General features: G+C 35.2%; 1 protein-coding gene and 1 long non-coding RNA gene across 4 annotated transcripts in view; both read left to right on the forward strand.

The window, feature by feature from the left end:
• LOC111516264 (prostatic acid phosphatase) overlaps window positions 1-14,642 on the forward strand; it is a 99,803-nt gene that overhangs the window by 69,370 nt on the left and 15,791 nt on the right. For all 3 annotated transcript variants that reach the window (XM_074183476.1, XM_074183473.1, XM_074183472.1), the window contains exon 4: window positions 8,794-9,030. In XM_074183476.1, the coding sequence (XP_074039577.1) occupies window positions 8,794-9,030 (237 nt within the window). The remainder of the gene's footprint in view (window positions 1-8,793; window positions 9,031-14,642) is intronic.
• LOC111508109 (uncharacterized) lies at window positions 4,733-8,787 on the forward strand. Its single transcript, XR_012467512.1, has 3 exons — window positions 4,733-6,208; window positions 6,258-8,485; window positions 8,538-8,787. It is a non-coding gene; the product is annotated as an uncharacterized lncRNA (long non-coding RNA).

The following is a 14,642-nucleotide window of genomic DNA, read 5'->3' on the forward strand; positions in this document are numbered from 1 at the left end:
TCAAAGTACCTATTAGTACTAGGGGAAAGTGCCCTTAGCTCAAAAGGAAGCTAGTGTAGGGACCCTTGTAAGATAGCATTGAAATTTTCAAACACTTCTTCTTTTTATCACGAAACCATTTTTTTTAAATCTTCATGGGGACCATCATAGGTACTAGTTCCTATGAAGGATTTTTTTTAAATGGATAAAAAAGCAAAATTCTGGAAATAAATAATATTCGTTATAAATTAAAACGTGTTTCCCATTATTGAAGAAATATGTCTTCAGAACTATAAAGTTGGGTGTCGCTATTTGCAGAGATCGCAAGTAACCATTTTCACCTTTCTAGGGACCCTGGCACATTCGCGTGGCACCAACTTTTGCATTTTTGGTATTTTATCCAAAAATCATTTCGTCGTGAAAGGGAATACAATTCATTTTATTGATCTTCCTCTTGGCTGCGTTAGCGGTTTTTCTCCGGATTTTCTCCAAAGCTTCCACCTTCATTTCTTTCAGCTCTTCAACATCAGGAGTGCAGTTAAGAACACCTGTTTTTTTCCGCCAAAAAAGGTGCCTTTGGAATAGGAGACAATTCATTTATTTGTTCTCTGGCAATTTTTTCCTGATAATGTTTGCCTCATTTTGATCATTTTCGGGCTCATGAAATTCGCCGTTTTTGGGTCACTTTGACTTTCGTTTGGTTTTGTTTTTTGCTCGAATTGAAAGGTCTGGATTCATCTCTTTGTTGTTGAATCGCTGCGGCAATTTCAATTTGCCCCTTCTGGTCGGTTGTAATAGCTGCGGCAATTTCAATTTGCCCGTTCTGGTCGATTGTAATAGCTACTGCAAATTTCCAATCTTTAAAGTTGCCTATATTTAAAGCACAAATTCCCGTTTTTCTGAAGGAGTTTATCGCATTCGAAGGAACAACAGATTTTTTAGGTACGCATTGTTGTCACTTGGGAGTGAGTTACATCACGGCCTGGGTTATCTTTAAGCCATTTTTGAACTACTTCTATATTGTATGATGTTTGGAGTGGGGTAACCTATGATTTATATGATGCTTTTCTGCTACTTGAAATACAAGTTTCTTCAGATCTAGGCTTGTTAATCCAAAAAAACTTGTTTCTAAAACGACAATGTGTACTGCAATTTCAGATTCAACCTCAGCATCAAACTTGTGTTCTGTAAAAAAATAGTCAAGTATCTGCCAGTGTTCTGAAATCGGCTGCCATTATTCCCATATTCAGAAAAGGTGATACGAGCAACATAGAGAACTACCGCCCAATTGCTCTCCTGAGCATATTTTCCAAAATCATTGAAAAAACCATTTGCAAAAGAATTACAGATTTCTTCACAAAGCATAAAATACTTACTGATTGCCAGCATGGTTTCCGCCCTGGCCTATCTACCGAAACAGCCATAACAGAACTTGTCCAACACATTAATGATCTGATGGACAAAAATGACTATGTAGTTGTCATATCGTTTGACCTAACGCGGGCATTCGACACGGTTAATCGTAATTTCGTCTCCGAAAAAATCAACAACCTAGGTCTACGTGGCCCAGTGAACGACTGGATAACGTCCTTTCTTGAAGATCGGAAGATCATCGTGAGAATCGGTGAAACCAAATCGAAGGAATACGATTTAGATCTTGGAACACCGCAGGGAAGTGTCATGGGTCCCTTGATCTTCCTTACCTATGTCAATGACTTGCCTCATAACATAAAGGACGGTAGAGTTTTCATGTATGCTGATGACACCTCTATTGTGGTGTCTGACACTGATCGCCAAAGACTACAGCAGAAAACTGGCTCAGTTTTGAAAGATTTTGCGGATTACTGTATGCAGAATACACTAATAATGAATCAAAGTAAGACAGTAATAATTGAGTTTCACACAAAACATGGAATACCTTCTAATTTCACCTTCGAAGTCAATAATAATATTGTTGAAACCTCCACTTCATCTAAATTCTTAGGAACGCTTATAGATTGTAACCTAACATGGGAAGATCAAATACAAATAGTATATAAAAAAATCAACAAAAGCTTTTATATTTTGGCAACACTAAGAAATATTTTGAACACAGATTCATTATTACAGGTTCACTATGCATTTGTGTATTCCGCAATTTCCTACAATATTATAGTATGGGGTCAGGCATCAGACATAACAAGAATTTTTGTTGCTCAGAAAAGAATTATAAGGCTTATCTTTAACATTAGTAGTCGCCAATCATGCAGACAGGTTTTCAAAACTAAACGGATCCTCACGGTTACATCAATTTATTTAATGAAACTATTATCATATATTTTCAATAACAAACATTCATTTCCCATTAATAGTGATTCACATTCTTACAATACCAGAAATAAAAATGATATCAAATTGAACAAGCCCAAACACTCCTATTACAAAAAATCTTCCATCAATGCAGGCTGCCGTTTTTTTAACTGTCTTCCGAAAGAAATAAAATACGCGGGATCCCTGGCGGTTTTTAAGTATAGACTTAGGGAACTCCTTATCAGAGAATGTTTCTATACTGTTGAGGAATTTGAATTATACTTTTCAATTTTGAGATGATATCGAAGTGTATCTTACATAGTGTATGTTAGTCATCATTGTGCTTGTTTCGTCCTGTTTGTCAATTAAAACTTAATTACACTGTTTTTGACTTATCCTATCTATTGTTAACAATAGTTGAAAGGATTAATAAATATTTTATTTATTTATTTATTTACACACAAATGTAATATTTAGTGCGCGTGACGATCCCCATGGTGTTCCTTTGATGGTCCCCCAGGCCATCAAAGAAACACCCAGGGGGGGCCTTCATAGGCAAACCGACATTTTTATCACAGAAATCGATATTTCTTCAAAGCGAATCTAACGAAACTATTTGTCTTAACGTATGCATTGAATACAAGCACGTTCCAAGGTACCAAATTTGTAATCATCATACTATGTTTGGTTGTCAAGAAATACTCACTTCAAAATTATCCATTTTTACATCAGTACTCACCGGATTCATTTTATTGCTATAATGCAGAACCGGAACGACGTTTCCGTATGAAATTTCACAGGCTATTGCCACGCGGACTGCCTTGAATATTAACTATATGAAACACACCTTGCATTTATCAAAATATGATAAGAGGGCCATCTTAGGGACAGGTCCGTCACTTTCCCCTAATAAGAAAAGCAAAATTCAAATTCAGCATGGTAGCACAATCAAATTACTATTCACTTTCTGATATGATTCGATGAAATACCATTGTTAGTTCTTTTGGAACTCGTTTGTTTTGCAAAATAGGCTCAACACCAGTTTTTTCAGCAACTTCTTCACCCTATTTCATTCATTATTTCATTGGATTTCGTCTCCCTTTTTGCAAAGTTTTGAGCAGACCATCCATTAGTGCGACGGAACTGGCAAGGATAATATGCTCTTTCTGAATTTCTATATTCACTCGATTGATTTCGCGGAAAATATTCTCCCAAATATTTGAAGTAGTAATAAATTTAAAATTCTTTATAGCAGTTAAGAGATACCCTCCTTGTACTTAGCTTCTGGAGCATGAGAAATTTGCTTATCTTTTTCTAACTCTGAACTAAGCTTACGCGTGTAATGATTACTTCTATAGGCAATTTCGTTAAATCTTCCAGGTCCTCGTCTTCGGATACTTCCTCTGTATAATCTGAAATGCTTCTTCGACCAGAACTTTGGTGTGAAGGCTTTCCACGTCAAAACTGATTAATTGATCTTGCTCCGCGACTTCGATTGCCTCTACGACAAAATATTTTGAATTCTTCACAAAAATGAGGTTTCTCCTCGTAGTGCGAAGTGAAAATCTGAACAAGTTTTGAGTAGCTGAATATCTGGAACTAATGATCGGTTTGAGCGGAACACCCTTCTTGTGGATTTTGGGTAGTCCATACAGTCCATATAGACTTGGTATCTGGTACAACTTCCTTCTAAGTAATGCAGTGGGGTCCCGTACAGTCTTCGTGTATTGCCCCTCTGAAGAACATCTTCGATGTTCTGTTCGTAGAGATCCGTATCCATCACAACTGCAGGTAGGATTTCGATGGTGTTATCTCTTCGTAGGTCGTTCAGAGCTCTTCGTTCTCCATCGCTGATGTTAGATGTTGGAACTGAACTGAGATGAATTTACCCCAATGACAACTCTACAGTATCCAAATATACCACTAGACAATTGTATTAATTACAAGTATACCACTTATATTTCCACCAACATTAATATTAACCAATCAGAAAATCTACCGAGTTAAAATTCTACCGCGTTTCAACTCTGCCAGAGCCGAGATCAACGACAAAAATGCCTACCATACACAAGCCTACCTAAAACAACTCAACTGCATAATAACTATACCAGAATCAAATTATATCAATGATGAACATCATTGATATAATTGAACAACCTGAAGATATTGATATCATTTGCTTCTGGTATAAAATAGACTTAAATAAAGTAGACTTAAAAATGTGCCAACTCAGCATATGTAAGTAGTCGTAGGGCGGCATAACCGGTATTGCACGCGGGCGATCAAACAACTAGAGGTGGGCCTGTGTGCATTCGTCTGTAAAGTGTAAATTTGGCCTCTCTCTGGGGGGGCCAAATTCACACATAGGAGGGGCCAAGCCTGGGGCTTGCCCTCTCCTAAATCCGGGGCTGCCAATGCTACATCTATGCCTGACTTTTTTTAAATATATACCCAAGGGTTACACGTATTCCAACTTAATAATTCAAAATTATAACTTCAATTGCACTTCATAATTATCTCAGTCATATCACGTGTTTACTGATTCTTGTCACCTCGCGGCTTGTCCAAACTATTCCGTGTTCTTAACTCATCTCTGCTCTGTACTAATACATTTCCCTCCGCAGCTCAAACTCCTCGAATATAAACCACATTCGAACCATCTCGTATATTCTTAGAATTCTTCACATTCATAGCAGAACCATATGAGTTACCATGTCGACGATTATTAAACAAATTCATGACATCTTATGCGGCCTTTTGGGGTGGCGACTAAGCAACCGCACCAGTCCCCACACTTAAGGTAGGTCCGCAATCGGGGGATTCTTTTGTCTGCTCTTCATACAAATATGTTACAGACTCTATTGCGCTGTTCCGGGACGCGTATTTACATTATACAGATGAGTGCTACTCCATAACGTAGTATAATATGAACATTTAAAACGCGCGTATGGTTTATCCAAATCATACCGCGATACAGATAAGCGTCAATCTATAACATAGTAGGATTTGAACCCACAATACACTCCTATTTCTACTCCAAATTATACCGCGGTTCAGGATTTTCACAATAGTAGTCAATAGAATTACGCACGTGACACCAATGCATTTTACAACGCATTTAATAAGATCCATTTGTCTCTCATCGTGAACAGTAAATATCCGATGGCCGTTCTATCAACATGAGCGTGCCGTCATTCGTTGCTGTACTAAACCCTTTTCTGTTGTGTTAAAAACATTGTTGAAATGGTAATTTGAGATGGAAGCAATCCTAGATGTCTTGAAAGATATTATTTATAGGAAAGATATAATTGAAAGTTATAATTACGTTAGTTGTAACGACTACAGTGTTATTATAAGAAGCAAAAATCGCCATAGCGATAATAAAACAAATAGTGAGTGGTGTGACGACTGGATCCGCAATTTTAGTATTGGCACCACAACAAACTGGATAGTTAGATATACTTACCCATCACTAAAAACCTTTTAAAAGGTCTTTTTACAAAATCCTACCTTGGATCAAAATAAGGTAAAGTCTTTTACCGTTGAAACTGAGAAACAGTGAACTTAGCTAACTTTAGCAACATCGATCTATTTTGGCTGGAAAAGCTTCTTGGAAGCTTGTGGTAGGATTTTGTAAAAAATACATTTTGGGACACCCTATATTAATTATTATTCAAGTTATTCTTAAATTTCAGATCACTTTTAAGCACAGTCATAAACTAAAAGTTGCCGAGACGTATAGTTACTTACGCATGAGTCAGCATACTAAAGAAATATTTATTAAATATTTTGATGAAGGAATGTCTCCTGCCTCAACAAAAAATTACCATGAACTTATGTTAGAAAATGAAAATGACGATTCAAACATTTTTGAAGTATTAGCAAATGCGCAGTTGAACCCTACGAATCTTCAGATTTATCATCTATACGACCAGTGGAGGTAAGTTTAAGTCGGTTTGTTATCAAATAGTGTTTTAAACCAGTTACAGACGAATCAACTTTGGGGGAAGAGATGGACAGAGTATGTACAAAGTATTGCCAGAAAAAATAAAATTATATGAAGAGCTAGGAATGAAGATCATTACAATGGAAAATCATCTGATTTTTATTATACTAACGTCTATAATGCTCAGAACTCATAAACGCGATTTTTCACATGAAATTGTCTTCGTTGATTCTAGTGGGTCATGTGACCAAACCAGTTCGTGTGTCACATTTCTGTTCACAGCTTCAAAAATTGGTGCATTACCTCTGGCTTGTATTTTGCATCCTGAGCAGACTGAAGCAAATTACACACTGGTTTTCAATATGTTGAAGAATGCTCTTGGACTAGATGGATTTGGAGGATTTGGAGGATTTGGATAGCCTCTGGTTTTTATGACCGACGACTCAAAAGCCGAAAGAAATGCGTTAAAGATTGTATTTGCAAATTCGACTGTTCTGTTGTGTACCTTTCATTTATGTCAGGCGTTTTGGCGTTGGCTTTGGGACAATACGCATGGAATACTAAAAAAGACAAATCATATATTATGAGACAGTTTCAAAAAATATTATATGCTCATTCTGAGACAGAAATCAATCAAGCTCATGAAGAATTCTTTAAGGATGAAGTAATTTTATCTTATGATAAGCTTCAAAGTTATATGCAGTCTTTATGGGATAGACGAGAGGAATGGGCTGTCTATTTTAGACACAAAATTTTAACCAGGGGACATAACACAAATAATTTAGTAGAGGCGTCGATACGTATATTTAAAGACATAGTTCTCCAAAGATGCAAAGCATTTAACACTTGTGCGCTGGTTGATTTTATTTGCAAGGTATTTGAGTCATACCATAGGCATCACTTACTATCATTTTCAAATTGTAGAAAAACAAAAAAATAAAATTATATATAACCAATTTTGCGTTAAAGCTAAAAATCTCACTGTCAAGCAGTGTGATAATATCAGCTTTGCTGTCTCTTCTGATGTGTATGTTTACACCGTGCATACAGACACCGCCACTTGCGATTGTCTCTATGGTCAAGAAGGAAAGTTTTGTAAACATTTATGCGCCGTTGAAAATCAGTTTGACATTCTTTTAAAAACAGCTCCTCTTTTATCTTGTGATGATAAAAAAGATTTTGCACGAATTGCTCTAGGTGAAGATATACAAACTACCTTTTTTGAGGATATGATGTCATTAGATATGGTCGATGAAACAGTTACAACAGTAAGCGATAATAGCAATATAGGCAATGATATTACTGCTGCAGATTTCTCTTCTTCGGCATTTATACCAAGCAAAGAACCATCATCTGTTAACGATCTAAGTAGTGTTACTGATACTCCACTCAACCGTCTCTCTCAAAATTTTGCAAAAGTTGTCGAAACTCTAAAGGGAAATGATTCCATAGAAACAGCTAATGCTATAAATAAAGTAAACATGGCTATGAAAAAATTAAAAACAACTGGTGATGTTTTGAATTTTTTACATCAAATCAAAAAAGTTAAACGCGGCAGAATTATAGGTGTACAACCAACATCAACTAGTCGCAGAAAACAAAGAACAGGGCTAACTGCAGGTTCAAAAAGAGGCTGGTAGGCCAACAAAATTCGAAGGCAGTATCGTTAAAAAACGGAAGTGTTTGAGAAATCTGGAAGTGAATATTAGTTTGAATCAAACTAACCAGAAATCGCATTAATTTTTAAATTACGTGTAAGTTTTGTTTTCTGAAATGTGTTTACTTTGTTAGCTTAGAAATAGGCCATAAAAAATAAAGGTAACTTCAAAAAATAAATAATATTTTTTTTGTACCGCGGTATAATTTGGAGTAGAAATAGGAGTGTATTGTGGGTTCAAATCCTACTATGTTATAGATTGAGGCTTATCTGTATCGCGGTATGTTTTGGAGAAACCATACGCGCGTTTTAAATGTACATATTATACTACGTTACAGAGAAGCACTCATCTGTATAATGGTATAGAATGTAAATACGCTTCCGGAACGCACCGGGACTCGTCCAGAGACCCGCGTATTGTGAAGGCCGTCTCAGTCTAATGCTAACACTTGCACTTCTGTACATACACGAATAATGTCATCGCCGTCGGTATCACACTTACAGCAAGTATTTTCTGGTATCTGGAAACATGTTAGATACATCAAAGTAGTGTGTCTTTTTACCGCCAATGGCCTCAAAATGTTAATGGCATAAAGGCCTTGAAACTAATAGAGGTACTCGATAATTTCCTTCATTTATTTCATCTGGCATTATTCTTTATTTTAGATATTTCAGCAACTTTTTTGTTCCCATTCACTATGTCGGTACACTCTGATTTTAGAGGTATGAGTGCTCAATGCACTCACCTTACAGTACACACTTTCCTCAAGGATTGGACATTTAAGCGTATAATAACTCATGAAGTCCCAAAACAAACCAAAGGTTTTTCGATCAGTATTTTTATAAGTAGAACTCGCTAAGACACCGGGTATCTACTGGCATAGAATATATTTATTCAATTATCATGCTCTGTATTTTTCAGGAAGGAAAACTGCATCTGTTCAATGTCGGAAAATTTCTCAGAGAACGGTACGGAAGCTTCTTAGGAACCCACTATTCTCCTGATGAGTATTATACTCAATCCACTGGAGTAGATAGAACTAAGGTGAGCATGCAAATGGTGAACGCGGGATTATGGCCACCAGTTGGAGAACAGAAATGGGGTCCTCTGGACTGGCAACCAATTCCAGTCTCATCTGAGCCTCTAGATCAAGATTCGGTAAGTCAATAACAATTAATATTGAAAATTATGTTGTTTAGGGGTTCTCTGCTTCAAATGTGAGGTTAAAATGAATTTCTCATGAAAATTTGGATATGATAGAAAAATAGAAAATCCACATTTCTGATTTTTTATATCTGAGAAATACAGGGTGTTTCAAATTCGATCCTTACCATTGGATTCTCGGAAACTATGACAGATACGAAGATGGTTAAATTAGGGCAAAGTTGCACATTTACATGACTAAGTTTTGAAATTCTGAGTATATCCGGAGATTTCCGGAAAAAACAGAAATCGGAAAATGGTTTTTATTTTTTTCTGGCTTTATTTTTCGAAGGAATGGGAAATTAATTGCACTTACATGTTGCTACTTTTTCCCTGCTACATAATGGTGTTTTCAGATTTGCTATCCGACGTTTCGTCTTCCAGCCGCCATGATCAACATTGGATTCTTTCTGCTTTTAATAGAACCAGATTTTACCTTTTCAATGATGTATCATTAGTTATCATTTTTTTTCCAAAAAATTAATTCTTATCATAATAGGCTTTGACTTTGATGTTTCTAAATTTGACTTTCAATTTGTTACACTCAATGACATTTTGTTATTGTATAAGTCATTGAATTTTTGGCGAAAAATGGCTTTCACGAATGAAGAAAAAAGAGAAATGATACAAATTCATTACAAATACGATAGAAACAGTGTTAGGACATCGGAAATGTATTTAAACTTGTTTCCCGAAAGACGACAACCACATCGAACTATGTTTAAGTTATTGGATCAAAATCTCACTGAGTTTGGTTCGTTTGAAAAGTCAATGAAAAAATACGGGATATCCCCGGATATACTCGGAATTTCGAAACTTTCTCAACGGCATATTGTTAGTCAGGTAAATGCGCAACTTCACCTCATTTAACCATCTTCGTATCTCTCATAATTTCCGAGATCCCATTGGTGAGGATCGAATTTGAAAAACCCTGTGTGTATGAATAATTTGTCTGTATTCAAATTAAAAAAGTACTGGATAGAAAACTCATTTTGTTTAAAATAATCAGATTGCCCAAACATTTTGGTTCATAGAGTTTGTCCCCAGTACCTCTTCAAGTTTAAGTCACGTTCTGGAAATGTGTAAAAGTCCAAATTGAATGATGTCATGAAAAGGTTCTATTCGGAGAACCAGCAGTGTGATTGCAGGAATCCCGCAATCAAAGTATCAGTCAGTACAATTATCGAAATCTATCAGGTCGCTTGGTTTTATTGCAAGTCATTTGAAAACATCTAAACTGAAGAATTTCGCAGTTGAAATTCTAACAACAATAATTACAATTTGAAAAACTTGAAACTGAAATTGAATTGAATTGAATTGAAATTCGGATTTTACTAGAAAAAAATTGTTAAGTCGTTTAGAGCGGGGTAAAAGTTTAAAAAGCAGCTGCATGGACAGCCAAAGCATTGAAAGAAGTAGCAACATGGAAAATACTTGGCTGCTCATTGCCAAAGGTTACTGACGTGCAATTCTTCACTTCCACAGCAATTAAAAATACTGAAAAATGTACAAATGAAGTTCTAACACATTAGTCATTGAAAACATCACTTCTGCAATGAATTATGAACGATGCATTTAAATGTATTACACACTGTATCCTGATTGTACGAAAAATCAAATAAAACTTGCGCTTACTGTGGAGATTATAAACGAACTAATAGTTTCAAGTTTCAAACATTCTGCCCAATCTGCGGATGCTAGAAATTCAGCAAGGAATTTGGCATAATCTATTACGAATTCCAACAATCAATCTCAAAAATGTCAAACCGACATGGGTATATTGCAATATATTATTTCAGTTTCTTCAAACTTACCTTCAAAGACCTACTTGTTGAAAATATGCGATAAACTTGTGGAAAAGCAAAATTTCACATATTGACACTACTACACTGCGATCAGTGTTTAGTTATACAGGGTGAAACAGAAACGTAGATCATAAATTGAACCACCTTTCTGGGGTCAAAAATAACTCGATCGGATATAACTTACCTCAATGCAAATGTGTGCACAAAAATAGTTACTGCCCTTGGAAAGTACAAAATAAAAATCGATTTTTTCCAAAATTTCACGAACTGTTCCACATTTTATAATGAAAATGAATCCATGGCTTTTTATCGTAGGACCATCTTTTTTATTTAGAACCACGAAATCTTTTCAGTTCATAAAATTTTTAGCATCTCTATGCGTTACAATTGAATTAGTATTGTGACACCATAGGTTCAATAAATCATTTTTGATTTTTTTTTGACCTCGTTGCACTTTTTCGAAAAGACAGTTTTCATTGAGATACGGGCTCTTAGTTGGCTGTTCAACACTTGTAGTTCCAATGTATAAATAACAAGCAGTTGCTACAAAATGCATACATAATCAAAACAAAATTCAATAAAATTATTATAATGAATAAATTAATTTTCTACGTTACTACCTATTGCCAAGTCTAAAAAGGAAGTTGATACTAGTTAAACAGTTTCTGGTTGAGAATGTTGAGAAACTAATCAATTTCAAAATTATAATATATCATATTCTGTGAATAAGTCACCTTCAATCTCAACACCTTAATAGAATTAAAACTCCAAAAAGTTTAAAAGGTAAGCAGAATTTGTCAGGCATATCTCAAAAGTACGGAAGCGCAAACAGGGCCAAATATTTCGATTACTGCGCATTTTAAGAGTGTTGAGAAAAATTTACCTTTCTGTTACAATGGTTTATACGCTTGCAGACATGGCAGATATGAATTTAATTTTCAGTTTCAGTTTATTTCGGTAAAAAAGAAGATACATTTTTAATAGTCGTGTCATTTGAGCCGTTCGAAGAAAAATGTTTCGCAAAGTGAGCGCTTGTGGCTTGTGTTGTGCTTTTCATTTTCCTCTTCACGGAACACTTTCAATAATAATTGGTACAGTACGACATGTGAATTATTTCATTGAATATGTGAAAATGGAAAGAAAAACAAAAAATATGAAAAAGTTGGTGAAATAAATTGTTCCATTTGTCCGATAACTGCGGTGTAATCAATTCGATTGGTAAAACCAAGCAGGATTCTTTTCAAGGATAAGGCTTCAGTTCGATATTTTTTCCTGTGAAGGCAGATGTGCCAAGGTGGTTGTGAATTCTTCTTCCTGTTGAAGTTGATAATTGCCCTTCCTGAATTGAGTAGAATAATATTCTGGCTATTTTGTAAACTAGCCCTGAAAATTCCAATTTTTTACTTAATAAAACCACGAGGCTTCAGGTTTTTGATAGATAAACCATTGCCCACCCTCTTTAGAGGTAAGTCTTTGAGAAGCCCCAGAAATTGGAGAATACTCTGGATACCTTTTTGTGTTCGGTTTGCTGTAACTAAAATTTAATTTTAGGGTTGTAGGATGACATCAGGCGAATAAGTAGTTTATGTTGAAAAGAGTGAATCTTATCACTTTGCTGTTGCACATGCTATTACGTCCAACTCGGCTAGAGGCCAGAAGTACAGATCTTTCTGATCTTTTCCTTTTCCTCAATTGTGGGGAAAACGTCCTTGGTGGTGTAGTGTAGGTACTACCTCCATTTTACTGTTATGTGCAGAGGACCAATAAGGCCAGAACTTAAAATTTATTTCAACTTATAATGTTATTCTGAATCTTTTTCATAATTCTATAAAAAACTATAGGGGAAGTGCTACATATAAATCTCCAAAAAAATCATGATTATGATGCTATAATGTTGTGAGCTGATGCATAGTACTATGGGTGAGCATTTTTCAATTATGATGTGATATAATCTTGCAAAATTCTTCCCCAAAAATCTATTCCCCAAAAAATGATGTGATATAATCTTGCAGTCTTCCCCAAAATATCTTTGATTTCCATATCACAGAAGCCTTTGTGTCATATAACTTTAATATACTTTTATTCATTTCAGTTGTTTACTATTTATGCTATTACTTAACAACCAAACTTCACAAAAATACGTTCCCATCAATTATCCACATTTAATTTTCCAGCTTTATAAATGGTTGCTACTTACGATTTAACAAAGTTGGGTGGCGCCCATTTCAATTACTATTTGAATTTGATGAAAATAATCTTTTAACGAACCCATAGTGCTCTCCGGCCAAAAGCTGCCGTTCGCAAATAAATGTATAGCAAATTATTGACTTATCAATAATTTGCTGCTACAAGTTGCTGGTAATAGTGGTCGTCAAAAAATGAATACAAACGATGAGATTTTAGAATTTGTCAAAGAAAACCCTGAAAACAGTACAAGAGTAATAACTGCTTGATTAGATGTTGGCCACATAATGGTTTGAAAAAGATTGAAGGATCAGCAGCTTCATCCTAATCACTTAACAACCGTTTACGAATTACTAAATGAAGATTATTATAAATAAATGGGATTTTGCGACTGGTTCTTGACAGAAAACAATCGGAATATCAATTTCATTAATCATATTTTATTTACCAATAAAGCTAGCTCTAATAGAAATGGTATTACGAGTCACCATAACGCACACACATGGGCCGAAGAAAATCCTCACGCAAAAAAATGACTCATCATTAAAATACTTTTAAAGTCAATTGTTTGGGCAGGCATTGTGAATAATAATTCAATAAGACCATTATTTCCTTCAAATAATTGAAATTGTGCAAATTACTTACAGTTCTTACAAAATGATTCACCAGAATACTTGAAGAGGTAAATTTAAGAATGAGGCAAAATATGTGGTATTCACAAAATGAAGCTCCAGCGCATTTCGATAACGGAGCCAGGAAATATCTTTTTGATCTGCACCCTGGCCGTTGGATTGAAAGGGGCTCTGATTCACCTATTTCTTGGCCAGCCAGAAGTCCAGATCTGAACCCCATTAACTTTTATTTCTGGGTTTTTATGAAAAAGGACTTGTATTCTGTTAAAATGATTGGCAAACAACAAGTGAGGCATCGCATCATTGAAAGTGCAAATCGATTTCGTCAGAAGCCTATGATCTTCCAGAAAATCAGAAGCCTATGATCTTCCAAAATTCCGAATTTTCTTTCAAAAACGGTGTCGAATTGTGTATTCAGGAAAATGGAAGCCATTTTGAACATTGATTTCAGGAAATACCATACATTTGTATATATTTTTTGTACCTGCAAATAACATGAATACTCAGATATTACAACTTACTTTCTGTTACTCAAAAATTTTACCGCATCTCGATACAAACTGGCTTTTAGAAAAAGTGCTACGAGGTTGAAAAATTCAAAAATAATGAATTAAGTCAATGGTGTCGCGATATATATTCAATTATCACGCATAAAAAAGTTTGGGGTGTTTGAGAGGTTCAATACCCTCCGTAAAATTTTTATGGGCTGAACAGATTTCGTAGTTTTGTATGAAAAAGATGCCATAAACCTATTTCCATTACAAAATGTTAAACAGTTCATGAAATATTGGAAAAATATTTATTTTCATGTTGTACTTTCCAAGGGCTTAAACTTTTTTTGCATATTTGCATTGAGATAAGTTTTATACAATCGAGTTATTTTCGATCCCAGAAAAGATGTGGTTCAATTCATAAGCTATTTTTTTGTTACACCCTGTACCCGGTA

Source organism: Leptinotarsa decemlineata, unplaced genomic scaffold (assembly GCF_025532065.1).
Source record: "Leptinotarsa decemlineata unplaced genomic scaffold, Ldec_3_MD MMD2_tig00026340_RagTag_RagTag, whole genome shotgun sequence".
NCBI classification, from domain to species: Eukaryota; Metazoa; Arthropoda; class Insecta; order Coleoptera; family Chrysomelidae; genus Leptinotarsa; species Leptinotarsa decemlineata.